General features: G+C 38.5%; 1 protein-coding gene across 1 annotated transcript; it reads right to left on the bottom strand.

Moving 5' to 3' along the window:
* Positions 1 to 909: 909 nt before the first annotated feature.
* Positions 910 to 13,151, bottom strand: LOC134744906 (uncharacterized). The gene is made up of 7 exons (XM_063678853.1): positions 12,942 to 13,151; positions 9,947 to 10,178; positions 9,195 to 9,477; positions 8,350 to 8,362; positions 7,611 to 7,781; positions 3,150 to 3,260; positions 910 to 1,109 (listed from the first exon to the last, which is right to left on the bottom strand). The coding sequence occupies exons 1-7, from the start codon at positions 13,005 to 13,007 to the stop codon at positions 990 to 992; spliced, it is 996 nt and encodes a 331-aa protein (XP_063534923.1). The 5' UTR covers positions 13,008 to 13,151; the 3' UTR covers positions 910 to 989.
* Between the last annotated feature and the right edge of the window lie 4,064 nt (positions 13,152 to 17,215).

Here is a 17,215-nt window from a genome sequence, read left to right as displayed (position 1 = left end):
AATTAAAAGTAGAAATTACTCAATAATTATCGTAATTCGTGGTCACATTTATTATCATGTAATAAAGTCGATGTCTAGGTGTTGTTTACTTTTACGGGTATTATGCGAATATTTCAGTCCGTTGTTTCGTTCATACAATTACATTTTTTCCCTTAGACTCGAAATGTCAACTAGTTGTCATATCGCAGACTTACAAATCATACAGTCTAATCTAACCATAGAGAAATATAAGTAAAACAAAAAGTGGTACATACATCAGGCCCCGTAGAAAAGATGCCAATCGATAACGCCCCGTAGAAAAGATGCCAATCGATAACGCTCCGTAGCGAACGAAACGCAACTGTCACTGTCACACTAATATGGAAGAGTGATAGAGATACACAAAGCGATTCGATGGCGAAGCGATAGCGATTGTCACCTTGGCTAGGCCGCCAGTTTTCTGACCAAAACGTGCTTTATTTCGTATTCGACATCTAGCGTCAACGTAATTTTAAAACCAAAGAGATATAACTCCGTAATAGATGGATACAATCTAAGGAAAAAACGTGCCTCGAAAATCAAGAAAATTTGATTCTTGATTTTCGATTATTCGTTATTTAACAATTTTAACGCATATCAGTGAAAGAACATGGGTCAAAATCATAAAAATAATGAATGCAAATAAAAAAAATCATTTATCTATATTTAAATACATTCTATCGTATTTTTATAAATCTTCATTTTTAGTTTTAAAGTGTGTCGACAGATGGCAGTGAATTTACTGGGGTTACAAAATTTACTATGACAGTACCGCTCTAGTATAAGTTACTCTATGTTTAAAACTAACACGGGACTTGATCGCGTACAAACCAACGTTTATTTATGCAAACGTAACGTCACGTTCGAAACGTCAGGCTATAAAGTTTGGTTTTAAAATTGCCCTGACATCACAGTTTAAGTACAGCTTAGTTGTACGCATAGTGGGAGTGGTACCTCTGGTGGCCTACCTCCTAAGCCTTGTAGCGCGGCGCGGGGCGCGCGCGGAGACAGAGCGCGAGCGCTAGCAGCAGCGCTAGCGCGTGCAGCGCGAGCAACGCCGCGCCTATCGCTAGCGGCAGCCGCGCACCCGACTGGAAACATATCTAATTAGCTCCATGCATGAATTTATTTTTATTTTTGGATTCATAATTTACATCGTTGGAACACCGGAAATGATAAATAGTTATTTGTGCAACAAAAGAGGAAAGTTGGTTTTTCTTGCGAGTGTTTATTTTGAGTCCCGAGAAAGCGAAAGATTCTATAATTGAATCACGAGCGAAGCGAGTTATTCTAAGGTGGAATCTTGAGCGTAGCAAGGGACTCAAAAACACAAGATGTAAAATAACTTTGCTCTCGTGTTGCACACATAATTTTTCACCTCAGTAGTGAGAACATATTAAAGGTTAAAATGTATTTCGAACAAACAGAATAAACAGAAAAAAAAGTATTATAATATGTACGATACGATAAGATACGATACGATACGATACGAGACCGAACCGGACCGGACTGGACCGGACCGTACCGTACCGGACCGGACCGGACCGTACCGTACCGTACCGTACCGTACCGTACCATAAAAAAAATGTAATAAAAGTATGAAGTTCATGGCCTTCAGTAAATTAAAAAGCTACATTGTTTCACTCCAGGGAGTGACGAAAGTAGGCTTGTTCGAGCTGCTGAGGTGAAAAATACTTTTTCACATCACCTATTCGAAAAGGGAACTTTTCTTCCCTGCTAGGAGGGATCAAAGTGGCACTTTTCTGTTCAAGGACATTTTATTGCCAGTATGAAATATTGACACAAAGCCATATGAAATTAGTATGCCTATAATCGATTACAATTTCTTTATAATAGATTACGTGCATACAATTTTTTAAACTTAAATAATATTTTGTTGTAATTGTAAACAATAAATGTAATTAGCGTATTTTGAATAAATGAATAGCATATTTAAATTAAGTGAATTAATTAATTAGCGTAATAATTACAAAGAAACGTGAAAAAACATTAGTTTAATAATTAAATTTTTATTTTGACATTTTAGGTCTCCTTAAACGCAGCCATACTTGTCTATGCAATTTAAAAAGTTTTGTACAAATATTTCACAAAGCATAATTATGCGGTTCTGTATTGTGTATAAATACTTAGTTTAAATCAATAACTTTATAATAATAAATATAAGTGATATCAGTCTTCATAGTGTTCTTCCGAAGATTTGGTTCAAAGGGGTAAGAGCTAATTTGTTACCAGAAAAATCTATAGGTACAAAAATAATGTACTTGATTTTCATTGTATCATTTTAGGTGTTTGCTGCTGTCTTTGAAAAGATATTAGGTACATAATTATGAGCTGTAGGTACTTTTAATTTGTCAGTACAGTCAAGTCTGAAAATATCGATAAGCTCGTATACATATTTTTGGCACATTGGCACTTTGTCCGTATCGATCTTTGCTTAAATAATAATGTTTTGAAACCTAATGAATATGTATGTAATTTCCTCATAGGTGATGTGAAAAGCAGTATGTGTCACATGGTAGCAAAATTATTTTCACCTTGGGCGTTAACACTTGAATCCCTCACTACGCTCAGGATTCTATGTTAGAATCCCTCGCTACGCTCAGGATTCTATTATAGAATCCTTCGCTTCGTTTAGGATTCAATTGTACGCCCTCGCCGTAAATATGTCATTTTGCTCCCTTGTGACACAATCTACTATTGTAAACCTTAACATTATTTTATTAAAAAATATTTAAAATGTCGAAAATTTTTGAGCGGTTGAAACGCTCATAATTTTTGGCGCGAATTCGACAGAACGTGATGACGTCACACGTTGGGCGGCCCAACTGACGTTTGCTACTAATGACACTAATCTGTCGAACACGTGACGTCACGTGGCGTTTCGAGCGTTTCGCTCACTAGCTTTTCGCGGGCAAATTTTTGTACTTTTTATTTATAATTTTAAGTAATTAAATGGTAATTTAAAAACGGAAATGCATTTGTAACATGATATAACGGTAACAAACATCCGAATAAAACATATTTCGTTCAAATATAAACTTCATGCATGAGGCTAATTCCTGACGTCTGGTAACCGTACCCCTGGGTCGGCCTAACCTAAGCACACAAACCTCTAGCGCGTGGATGACTTTCTGCGCGCAGGCGGCCGCGTGCAGCCCCGCGGCGCCGCCCGACGCGGCCGGCACGCGCCGCGCCGCCGCGCACGACGCCGGGTCGCCTCCCTCCGAGGTGGACTGTCGAACAATCACAATTTGTTAATTGACTTCCGGTTCGAACGCCATCTTGATAGTAGCCTCGTGATTAATTCCTTTGTTTTTTGCTCATTAATATTGTTTAAAGTGTAATATCGATAGCTTTATTATACAATAATCTAATGTGGTAGTGTGCAGTGAATGGAGAATTAATCTCAAAGCGTGTTTAACCACCATTTTGGAGTCAACGGCCGGTAGTCCACGTGCTTCTCGTAAAATCCAGCTATCGGTTTTACGAGACAACTACAACAACCACCGAACAGCGTCGTGCTCTAAGAGCATTTATTTTGTTCCTACCCTTTTACGTGACATTGGCTACGGGCAACACCGCCCTCAAGTCCATCAAGAAAAGAATTTGTTAATTATTCAACTATTTTATTGCACTCGTGTTATTATACAGATCATGATGTTTACAATAGAAGCTTTAAACATGAACCATGTAAGGGCATCGCAACAATTCTTATTTGCTAACCTTTAAAATTAAAACTAAAGCTAACACCGATATAGTTAGGTACATTTAATGTTTGTATATACAATGGCATGGCTGTGTTAGTGAATATATGTGTTTTATGTCAGTGTTTTTGTCATCTAAATATTCCGATATAGAATTAATTTTTGTCATCTAAATATTCCGATATAGAATACTTTTTAACATTTATTTTATTTTTGCTTTACTTATTAACAATATATATATTACGCGAGGCCGATTTTTGTTCATCCCATCAGATCTACAGTTATGGTCCGATTTTAATAAATTATATGTCATTTGGTTCGTCTCATGCTACAGATTTGCAATAAGCTCTTAGTTTTTTGATTTTTTCCCGAAAAAGTACTAAAAAGTTAATTTGAAAAAATGTACCACGTGACCTTTGTTCTGACTTGAGATTGAATTGAACTCAAACCTACCTATATATCCAATGTATGTAAGGTATCCAATCCATTCAAATATTTGTTTTGAGACTGTAACATGCATACACCACACTAAAAATTATATTAAAACACCATAAAATTTTATTATTGTGTTTGATAACATGTCAGACATGTGTCATCCACATCGTACTCATCAAGATGACACATGTTTATTTTATTGTTGCTTTGACACAAAGAAGGTAGGATCCTATAGAAGTGGCTTACCGCGTGTGCCCGTGAGGGACAGAATTTGTAGCCCACCAGCCCACCATAAACCATACAAAACGGTGGGGAAAAGCATCTATATTTACTTCAAAAAGCACGTACGGCGAGGTTTGTTCTTATGAGGATGTTAAATGATGTCGGATCTTTAAGGTAAACGGTCAGCCAATGGGGTTGGCAACTGTCAAAGGTTTGCAGAAATGGCGCCATCATAGCTTGCCCCTTTTTCTATGAGATTTGGCTTAAACACAAAAATTTGTCTCAATTGTAGGGATTGACAGGGCAAGCTATGCTGGCGCCCTCTGCTAATTATGTCGACCGGCCAACCCCATTTTCCGCATCGGTCCGCGGCCTTGGTGCGGTGCGGCGTATGTGCGATCGTATGTAAAAGCCGTAACAGACTACTGCACCGCACCGCGATTTTGGTGCGCCACACCCATAAGTGAGAGCGAGAAAGAGAATATCTCGAAAAGCCGTATTGGTGCGGTCAAAATCTCTTACTCGCTCTAACTTATAGCTGCGTCCTTAACGTATGTACAGTGACAACCTTGCACACTATCGATACGTGCGCCGCACCGCACCAAGGCCGCGGTGAGGTGTGGTAGTCTCTAACGGCTATTACAGTAGTCTATTAATTACGGCTATAATATTCCTTTCTCGCTCTAACTTAAAGCTGCGTCCTTAACGTACGTACGGTGACCACCTTGCGCACTATCGATACGTGCGCCGCATCGCACCAAGGTCGCGGTGAGGTGTGGTAGTCTCTAACAGTTTTTACGATAGTCTATTAAATACGGCTATAAAGCGGCTAACACATTACCGCACCGCACCAAGGTCATTGTGTGACCTACTTATGGGTAAGTAAGAGTGAGAAAGCAATATCTCTTTCTCGCTCTTACTTATAGGTGCATCGCACAATGACCGGTGCGGTGCGGTAATGTGTTAGGCGCTTAAGGTGGGGGCCGTACGCCGAGAGCGAGAAAGAGATATTTTGACGGTACCAAGGTCGCGGTCCAGTCGTTGTACAGACTTTCAAAAAAGTAAATTTAAAAAAACTAAATTAGGTTCAAGGGCCTGACACTCTTTGATAGAGAAAGATAGTCTTATTGCGATTCCTATAAGAGGAAAGAGAAAATAGTGCCATGCTTTATTTTTATCACCGACCGGGCATTTTTTCATGGTCGGGTTTGCTATGATGGCATAACCCGACCATGAAAAAATGCCGAATGAATTGGAGGCGATGGCGAAATACCGAAATTTATAAGTGTGAAAGAGAAAAAACCGGCCAAGTGCGAGTCGGACTCACCCACCGAGGGTTCCGTACTTTTTAGTATTTGTTGTTGTAGCGGCAACATAAATACATCATCTGTAAAAATTTCAACTGTCTAGCTATCACGGTTCGTGAGATACAGCCTGGTGACAGACAGACGGACAGCGGAGTCTTAGTAATAGGGTCCCGTTTTTACCCTTTGGGTACGGAACCCTAAAAAGGATTATGCTGCCATACATGAAACTGTCAATACATGAATATGTAGTAGTAGTAGTAGTAGTAGTAAATCACTTTATTGTACAAAACAAAAATTGTTAACATGTCTTTCTCTTACCCCTGGTCCATGGAGACTATATAAAGGAGCCAAATCTCTATGTACGAAAAGTGTCCATCAAAAAACAGTAATTAGGCGGCGCCACCATACACCGAAATACTACTAAAAAAAACCTACGTAATTTGGTCGGGTTATTTGTTGCCTTATATGGTTCATGTTATACACATGTTCCAAAGCCTAACTAGCGCCACCGGAGAGATTAGGAACTATTATTTAAAGCTGAAAGCGGTCACTTTTGCAACAATTCTGCTTCTCCTTTCTATACCATCCATACCCTGGTCGCTCGGTTTCATGTCTATAACTACGTGTATATACTATGTCTATCGGTCTACCGCGAAAACCGAAATTCGCAAATTGCGGGGATCTTTCTCTTTTACTCCAATGAAGGCGTAATTAGAGTGACAGAGAAAGATGCCCGCAATTTGAACTTCGATTTTCGCGGTATAGCCCAGACACGGAATGTCACGGAATGTTTGTAAAATGTTTGTAAACTTCAGTCTCATGAATAATAGGAAAAAGAGAATCAAATATAAATTATACTCAGCCCTATGAAATTTTAGGCATGAGAGCCAAATGACAAGAAGGCATCCTATCCACGAAATCTTGATTTACCGTATCATATCGCAGTCGCGTATCATGATTTTTAGTTTAGAAAGATGCGAAAAGATAGACAATAATTATGTCTTTTTTGCATCAATACTAACGATCACAAAACATGCTGGTATTAGGTGCTACGCGACCGAAATATAATACGCTAAAATTATACAAACGTGTCGTCATTTTATAAGAAATAATTATGTGTAAGATTTCATATTCTGTGGGTATAGTCAGCATCAAATAGATAGTGACAGCCAGTGATTCATCTGAAGACGTCACATTTCCTGATTTCAATTAGCGTTCAGTCTTAGGCTGCCTGTCCACAGGAGCAGAGCGAGGTGGCGGAGCGATGAGCGAGGAAAAAATCCACCGACTGAATGGCATAAAATCTCCGCTCTGAAATTTTAATGAAATTCTATTGCTGGATTTTTTCCCCGCTTACCGCTCCGCTTCAGTGGACAGGCAACCTAACTTTTAGAACCATACTCTAGCGGCGTTTTGACGCCGCAACAGGTCTCTAGTTAACATTTGTTTCAGTTTACTAATAAAATGTCTTTCTTTGGTTTCGCTATTTACATTTTGTGGCAAGTTATTATATATTTTTATGGACAAAACTAAGGGACCGGAGGAATGGAGTTTTAGACGAGAGGCTGAGAGTATTAGTCTTTATGTGTGTCTCATTTCATATCTTAATTAACGAGTTCACGTCTCGTGTAAAATTCGGGGTGGATGCGGACAAATTTACAGACCTCTAAGATATATAAGCAAACATCTTGACGTAAGGCTCAAAATCTATTTATTTATAAGCAAATTTTAAATTTAAAATAAAAAGAAAGTAAATATTTTCCCGCCAAACATTGTCTATGGAAATATAGTTTTCAAAAGTATATATTATCACATACATACCTCCTCTCTCTCTGCCTCCTCGGTGTTTCATATTAAATCTGTCCATTGTTAAAACTTATCTAGTGACCTACGTATAACTTACCAAGCAACACGAAGGAGGAACGTAGTAGTAAGAGTTAGGGGCGGTCACGGACAGATCTAGGGCTACATCGTCGGGCTGCGGAGGGGCCGCGTCGGAGGCTCCGGCCTCGGCGCGGGACCACACTGAGCTCTGCCAGTCGCGGGCGCCTACTCCTGCGCCGCAACATTTAAGCTGGGAAACAAATGTAATGTAGTCGTTGATGAAATTTTTTTTCTACATATTTAAAAGGAGCCTTTATCAACAAGACAGGTCGGCTCCGTTGGGCAACATTACAGTACAGTTTCAATAAGTGTTACTAGATATAAACAAAAACTGTACACGAATTTCGCAGTTTTAGACAGGTTCCGTATTCTGCCAATATCGAGTGAAACCCCCAATGTCAGTTACTGCATAACCCCTAGCTTCAAAGAACAAGCGAAGCGCGCTGAATGTCGGGCTTTTCCCGACCTGGCTGTTAGTGTGAAGAGCGCCACAGGCGCCCTATATGTAAGAGCGCGCGCGAATGTCAGGTTTCGCGACATTCACGCGCGCTTCGCTTCGGGCACCCTGTATATATGCTTCGTTGATGAGAGAAGAACAAAAGGTTACAAAGCAGTTTAGAAATCTCGTTTGCATATTCTAGGTACGTACTATAGGGATAAGGGCAAGCAAATGATGATGACTAAAATGACAGTTTGATCGCCCCAATTTGTACAAACGGTCTATCGTTTTATCAATTGAATGTATGAATGTGACTTACGCGCATGATTAAGCTAAAAAAAACCTTGAAGAAACTTTTTGGTTATGGTACATGATTTTGTTGTTGTGTGTGTGGTGTGTACTTCAACTACATATTTAAAAGGAGCCTTTATCAACAAGACAGGTCGGCTCCGTTGGGCAACATTACAGTACAGTTTCAATAAGTGTTACTAGATATAAACAAAAACTGTACACGAATTTCGCAGTTTTAGACAGGTTCCGTATTCTGCCAATATCGAGTGAAACCCCCAATGTCAGTTACTGCATAACCCCTAGCTTCAAAGAACAAGCGAAGCGCGCTGAATGTCGGGCTTTTCCCGACCTGGCTGTTAGTGTGAAGAGCGCCACAGGCGCCCTATATGTAAGAGCGCGCGCGAATGTCAGGTTTCGCGACATTCACGCGCGCTTCGCTTCGGGCACCCTGTATATATGCTTCGTTGATGAGAGAAGAACAAAAGGTTACAAAGCAGTTTAGAAATCTCGTTTGCATATTCTAGGTACGTACTATAGGGATAAGGGCAAGCAAATGATGATGACTAAAATGACAGTTTGATCGCCCCAATTTGTACAAACGGTCTATCGTTTTATCAATTGAATGTATGAATGTGACTTACGCGCATGATTAAGCTAAAAAAAACCTTGAAGAAACTTTTTGGTTATGGTACATGATTTTGTTGTTGTGTGTGTGGTGTGTACTTCAACTCTAGTACCCAAACCTATTGCGGAAAGTTTCCAAAAAGTTGTAAAAGAGCAGCTGTCAAAAGTTTCACAAGAATTTCGTGTGGCTTAATAGCGCGAAGTAGCCGATAGGACACCGCGATCTACTGTGATATCAGATAACTATACCTCGGCCTGAATGGTGTCGAGGAGCTGCGTAGCGGCGCCGTGGCCGTACTCGTTACGGACCGCGTAGTGTAAGCGCTGTGATAACACCCGCTGGAGCTGCGGCTGACGTACACGTGTGTCGTGTTCAGATATAATACCTCGGCCTGAATGGTGTCGAGGAGCTGCGTAGCGGCGCCGTGGCCGTACTCGTTACGGACCGCGTAGTGTAGGCGCTGTGACAAGGCCCGCCGTAGCTGGGGTAAATGCGCCGCGCCCCAACAAGCCGCTGCTGCCTCCGCCACTCCTGATTATGCAAATTAAAATAGGTATTAGATTTTAATATTCCCTTGACCAAAACTTCTGAAAACGCTACTGTTATAAGCATTACAGTGCACATACAGAGTGATTTTTCAATATGTGAATAAACTGAGTAAGGACAACTAAAGAAATTAAATGGCACAAGGAAATGAATACCATATATATAATGAAGGAAATGAATAAAATGAAACAGAATACCTATGAATTTTATCAAAAACAGTAAGGGAAAGTTTTATGTGACTTTATGTACAGATTTTTAAAAAGTAAAGTGATACTATTTCTTCTATAAATCAACCAAGGGGACTAGAAAATTGACACAATTATTGTCTCACTCGCACTGTCGCACTCTCTGCATGTTGCAGCCTTTTCACTTTATTTTTATTGTATTACCAGCATCACTACCTGCTACTCTTACCTGCTGTCTCTTAGATTTATAATAATGAATGAAGACACACCACACAGCGCTAAGAGCGCAAAAGAAGCAGCCAACAGAGATGGGGCATCGCGGGCCGCTCCCCATAATGCAGCAATAGCGCCCAACGCTAGCGCTCCGCCCCAGGCCGCCACAGCACAGAGCCCCGCTCGAGCTGCGGCGGCATCACCGGCGCCGGTCCCGCCGACGCTGGCGGAGGCTCCGCCCTCCCATAGGGCCCAGACGCTCAGCCCACAGGCTGCTAGGCCTATCACCTGCAAGATGGTGACGTAGTCAAAACACACAAGAAACTGTGACTATTTCAACACGTTTAAAACTTTCGCGGTTTGAACACATATTAAATCACATAGCGGCAGTAAAAAATCGCCAAGTAAACAAGTCCGCGATCGCCGAACATCTACTTACATGCGGCGAAAATCCCTGGATTGAGCTTCATAAACCAAAAGTTGTCTCCACTGAACGCCATTATTATCCTCGAGTTGTGCGAGAAGCGATTGAAATCAAGAAGCACCCCAGAAATTTTAATAGGGAAGATGGTTTTAACTTTTCGGCAACTTGGGGACCAGTGATCCAGAAGTTAAAGCCAAGGGATCTATCTTCGGATGTGTGCGCGGATGTTGTGAGTTTTGTGTGTCGGACTATTGACAATAATTAACTTTTATGTGTAGTGGGTGGTTTGAAAATGTGATGTCTACCTCAAACTTTAAATGCAGTTTTCGTGGGGTAGTTACACAAATCTCTGTTTTGACATTTTGCTGGGACGTCAGTTAGCCGCGACCACGACCAGTGAAACCTGTGTCGAAACGTCGGTAAATAAAGGTAACAAAATAAATTCGCGATAGACCCGTTTCTAAATGTGATTTAATATATTTCAACACGGTACATTTGTCAAGGTAATTTTTATGTACTACTAAGTGTGAAACTATAATTAATGTTACATTTTCTAATAGTTTTTGGTTTGGTTAAGTATCCGGCGGCAATATGCTCCCCCATGCGAGCACTCGCGTGGAGCACTAGGGTCTCTAGGGTCTAGGGTTACGGAGCATTCCATTCCAGAAATGTACTATAGCTTAAAAATTGTACCCTGTTAATACCTCTTAAAAATGAAACAGTAACATTCAGAAGTAGATAGAGGAAATTCACATTTTGAAACCTTGCTATTCAGGAGTAAAACCATGAAGATAAAAATAACATAAACTCATAAAACATATATGATTGCACACATCTTTATACTCTCTCTTATTCTAAGCAGATTTTTGATCTTATATTTTAAAGTAGGTCCCAACTCAACTTGTTATGTAGAGTTACATTGTAAAAAAAGACATTTTTTTTTTCATAGAATGGCTTAAGAGCCTCCAGCAAGCTCGCCTGAATTGCACCTTCCCATACAAACGTACTTTGCTATCATTTTAAAACTATGTGTTGGATTGTAATGAAACTTTGCACATACAATGACATGAGGTATATCTAGGTCTGTAATTAGTTCATAAAGCTCCAGTTTATAAAACAAACGAAATAGAGCAAAAACAAGTTTTGTAAGAAAAACTTAAATTCGCTGTATTTTTTTAACTATGGTATCTGAAGCTACATAAACAAATTACAGACCTAGATATACCTTATCCTATTGTAAGTACAAAGTTTCAGAGTGATCAAGCTAGTTGTTTTAAAATAAGAGCGGAACTATGTTTGAATGGAGAACCAAGCTTGCTGGAGACCCTTAAAAATTTTACAGTATACAATCTGTACCTACTAAATATCACGCCTAAAGAAAATAAGAAAATTGTACTGCAAAGAGTACCTTCTACCTACTAAGTAATTATTCTACTCATTTATTTTTAGTTTCAAGCCTAGCAATCTACTTATAACACTATCATCATCCTCTAATTTTAAAAGCAAGCAAGTCAGAAAAATACATGTCTGAAGTGTTTTTAAACATTGATAAATTATTGCTTATTTTGTTTTTTTTTTTTTTTTTTGGTAAAAAAATTTCTTTTCCTAATTTTATGACTTTTATACTATAATTTTACATTGAACTAACCACATAAAATAGATAGTGTCAAAAAGGATGATGAATTTGTAAATATAGTTTGTAAAAGGACTGTCTCATTTCAAACATAGACAGAGAGAATCATACTATCTTTGTCTTACAATAGTACTAGCACCCAAAAGAAAGGATGAGTATAGCTTTTTTTGTTCTTATTTACTGTCAAATTGGTTTGAATAACTATAACAGTTTAATAAACTGCATTAAAAAAAAATAAAAAAAAATAAAAAATTAGGTAATAGTTTTTTTTTATTCATATGAATTGAGGATTTACTAAATCTCAAAACTTAGTTATTTGAGTAATACAGTGTTGTCACAGCCAAGTGCATTGTTGGAGCATGTTCCCTCCCACACAAACATGCACAACTGGTTTGATAATGGCCCCAGTTGCAACACCTATTTATAGCAAGCGAAAGTGGCCTATCAATCAACTGCAACTATGCATTTTATGCACTCAGAACTATTACACATTAAAAAAACATTGTGAGCCAGTTTTCTTAGAAACTAAAAATATTTTATCAAAATTACTATATAAATGGAAATTCCAAACACTATTATTTCTAAATAAAAAAATTAACATCCTTGTCATTTCAAAATTACTGATATATAAATATTGAACTGAACTATAAAAAAAATCTCTATAAAAGTAGGTATGTAGCACCTGCTATGTTTGTTTTTATAGATAATAAACAATGACTGCAGTGGACTACATAATGAGAAGGAAGTGCCCAGGAAGCTTTCCTAATATAGACTTAATGAGGTGCGGGTCGGCGATGCACGCCGGCGGCGCGCAATGCATCTGGATTCTTTCAACGCGCCCTCCGCGATACGCGCTAAGCGATACGACCATAACATAACATCACTAATTAATCCTATATAATTATAGTTACTATTACAACATCACTATATCTAACGACACACTTGACTTTTGACACCGTTTTCATTGATAAGTTAAGATTTGTTGAGATCTTACCAGGAATACGATGTTAAACAGTATCAGCAAACATTTCATAAGTGAATAGCAGCGCGACATCCCCATGTTGGCTCGATGAAATTTTAAACACGAACAGATCACTTGTTTTATTGATTAAATTCGCGAACTGCGTACCATTTACTAATTACGATATAAATGTGTTTATTTAGAGCATTTGTTTAACGATAACGATGCAAATATGTTGCTGTTATAATTAATTGACGTTTGACATTTATTTTTTTCATATGGCTACCTTACATTATTTGAGTATGGCAGCACCAACAAATTTTACAACGATTTTATCATTTATCTTTTAAATATCAGTAATTAAAAAAAAATATTATTAATTTTTAGGATACTATTATTGTGAAATAATTATTTGATTATTATTTGAACAATAAACAAGCAAAATGTAGAACATCCATAGACAAGCCTCATCAAGGTTGCACAATCGCGAACAGCGAACACCGAGCGACGCTGTGACAGCGAACATGGACTGTCTCACGCGAAAATATAAATAAATGGCCACCGTTGTTATTAGACTCCTTATAACCACAAGATTTCATGTTTCTAAAATGGACGCCGATAACGAGGATCGGCAGAGGTAATTATTTACGGCAAACAAAAAAGCCCCGAGGTGTAAAAGTGCAATTTGTTAGTGCGCGAACGAGCGTTTGTCACTTTCGCGCCATCGTGTGGTGTTATATTTACTGTATTGTATTCAGTTGTGTCGTGTTGTGCCCGCGATCGCGACGCTTGTCAGATATGTTATCCATGAGCGCACACTTTTTGCAGGGACCTAATATCTCGGCGGGAGAAACGTTGGAGTATGAATTCCCAGAGGCTAGAGCAGATCGTGGCGGAGCTGATGCGCCCCATTGGCGACCTCCGCCGCAGCTTCGACACGGACCTATGTGCGGTGAGCACCCTCGAGCCGGGCCTGAGCCTCCCCCGCTTTAGTTTTCCCACCCCCGCCCTGAGCTTTCCTAGAAAGCCTTTGTGAATTTTCCGCCCTCCGTGCCCCGCCCGCCCCACCCGGGCTGCAGCGGCTGCAAAATGCACCTGTGCAATGTGCACTAGTTGCATTGATAACAAATGCTAATAATGTAACATGCTAGACTTTCATATTGCATCAATCTTGTGTATATTTCTCATATAGGTCAACATTCTTACTGAAAACTATGCCTATGAAAACAATAACATGTTGCTTTTGGTAATACATAAAAGATGATAGGCATTGTTAATGAATAATCCATTACAGGCTTGTGCCTGCTCGTTTACTACAGAAAGCGCTCTGCTCTTGGTCAATTGTGCCATTTTCAACCAAAAGGGTACTTATTGTTGCTTGTCAGTAAGGCGCTATTTCCATATAGCTTCAATTAGAAATCAACCTTATTAACAAGCGACAATGTGGTACCTTTTGGTTGAAAACGTCACAATTGGTCAAAAGAACTAGTTCTGTCTTTTAGTTCCTTTAGTTCAGTTCAATTATTGAGAGTGGAATGAATAGGAATCTGTTTTACATTCGATTTTTTTCAATCTTTGGTAACTGAATATATTTCAAGTTGTATGATATCATAATGTCCAAATTAAACATTTAAAATTTCTATGAAATTATAACTTATAAATAACACTTGCACAGGCTGTGCTATCAATACCGCTGCCAACTTAGCTTGGTCTAACTGTATCACTTTGACGCGGTAGAAGTCCCAGGCAGAGGTGGACACCTCAAATTATAACATACTAATTAATCTGTTAAATGCTGTATCGGCGCTCAGTGCAATGGTGTCGATTTTTGTAATTTATAAACTATTGATAAATAGTTAAGGTATAGTTATGATGAACAATTTAAAAAGTTATTATGGTTTTGTATAATTATTTTTTTGGAATGGAGGACAAACCCTACGGGTTTAACGATACTTTGTAAATTAGTTAAATATTGTTGTTGTAATTACTTAAACAAATAAATAAATTCTACAGTTGTTGGAAGAATACCTGACCGAGGCAGGTCTTCACGCGCTCGAAGCGGAAATACCCGGCTCACAAGTGGTGGCACCCAACTTTGCCGAGCTAGCGCTATTGCTGCAACAGAGCGCCAACATTTACGGACGCAAGGTGGACTTGTTGTACCAACATGTGCTGGAGTGCAGCGAGTCATTACACGCAAACACGTAAGTCACATACCTAAGTCTCAATACCCATAGAGCCCCATCATAATGGCACAGCCATTGTACAGTCGAAGGCAAAAATATCGATCCAGACAAATGGCTCAAAAATATGTGAACACGACTTTATTGTCTAAGGTGTAAGAGCGTACACATATTTTTGAAACTTTGTGAATGTATATATATTTATGCCCTTGACTGTACTCTAAAATGTCTGGTACAGTCAGCATCAAATAATAATAAATAAAATAAAATAGCCTTTATTTACGATCCCACCTTCCTGTGTTGCATGCTAAACACTTATTAGGTAGATATTATGTTCAAATGTATTAAGATAGTATAAATAGTTTTCCTATTCCAAGTATTTTATTTTGGGATCCCCTTCTGGGTATAGGCCTCCTCCAGTTTTTGCCACGCATCTCGATCTTTGGCTTAATAGATAGCATGAATTATCTATTTGATGTTGTCTGTACTTACACTACATCTTGATAATAGAGGCTTTGTTTAGATATTTATGAACACTATGGCCACTCCAATAAATCTGATCTTATCTTACTGTACCTAAGTCCTCAAATTTCACTTTCATTCCATTTATCCACAAACACTTACCATTTTGCATAGGCTTATACAATGTTGCCTTAACATTATTAATTAATAGTTCTCTCATACAGAAAAGGTCACTGTTCACAACTTTTGAAAGCAAAAATCCCACAATAATTTTAAGAACATAACTACCAGGGGCCCATTTCTCGAACGGTATTAGACTAATAATATTAGTCCACGAACTATCAAATTGTATGGGTTACCATGGCAACACACTAATAATATTAGACTAATACCGTTCGAGAAATGGACCCCAGGGGTCCGTTTCTTAAAAGCTTGTAACTTGTAATACAAGCGTATGTCACTTTTTGACAGCTTTTGTTAGAAAGGGACTTCCACTTGTATTACAAGCTACAAGCTTTTAAGAAACTGGCCCCAGATATTAGCAACAAATAACATAATATGTTAATGTTTTTTTTTTTATCTAGTTTTTATAGAGGCTTTGGACACTCTAGGTGAACATATCAGCCTCATGGGTGCTTTCATAGTTCCCTACTCAAGGGAGAGGTCAATAAAGTGGTAAACACTGATTGCTTTGTCCGATATAGGCTCTGCCAACCAACTACCTTAATGTTATAAACTGAAATAGATATCATACACCAAAGAAAAAGTGACCAAGTCCATGTTAATGTTATTGACCCCACAGTTCAAGGGCTAAGTTTTTAGGGTTCCGTACCCAAAGGGTAAAAACGGGACCCTATTACTAAGACTCTGCTGTCCGTCTGTCCGTCACCAGGCTGTATCTCATGAACTGTGATAGCTAGACAATTGAAATTTTCACAGATGATGTATTTCTGTTGCCGCTATAACAACAAATACTAAAAACAGAATAATATAAATATTTAAATGGGGCTCCCATACAACAAACGTGATTTTTTTGCTGTTTTTTTCCGTAATGGTACGGAACCCTTCGTGCGCGAGTCCGACTCGCACTTGGCCGGTTTTTTTTAATTCTTTGCACCAATATTTCTACAGGCATGATTCACACTACTCTTCAAACAATGTCTTCATGTATAACAAGAACATTGTCCTGGGTATTAAAAAGTCTTATGCACCTTACAGAATACTTTACGCCTTGAGGTTCCATGCAAAAATAATCTCTGTTCTTAATTATGAATTATCTACCTTACTGTAATTAGCATAAGTCTCAAAATAGATTGCACTACCTTTATCATACATCTTGGATAAACTTAGTTATTTTTTTTCTGATTTTGCAAAGCTAGGGAGATATCGTAAACACAGATACCTATTATGCAAATTGATTACACAATGCAAATTATCGAAAAAAAAGATGAAATCAAAAAAGTTTAAAATACCTTTATGTTTCTAACAGGAAATAGAACATAAAAATACATAGTTCTTTAATCGACAATTGTATAAAATTTCTGCGTTCTGATCCGCTGGTAAAATATTAGACAACATATTTTTTTTCTCTATTTCATTTGTTTTATAAACCATATAAACTAATTACATGCATAGATATACCACATTTCATTATATGTGCAA

The sequence above is a fragment of the Cydia strobilella genome, chromosome 10, assembly GCF_947568885.1.
Source record: "Cydia strobilella chromosome 10, ilCydStro3.1, whole genome shotgun sequence".
Lineage (NCBI taxonomy): Eukaryota > Metazoa > Arthropoda > Insecta > Lepidoptera > Tortricidae > Cydia > Cydia strobilella.
The sequence above is the reverse complement of the archived record's forward strand: the minus strand, read 5'-3'. Positions and strand labels throughout refer to the sequence as shown.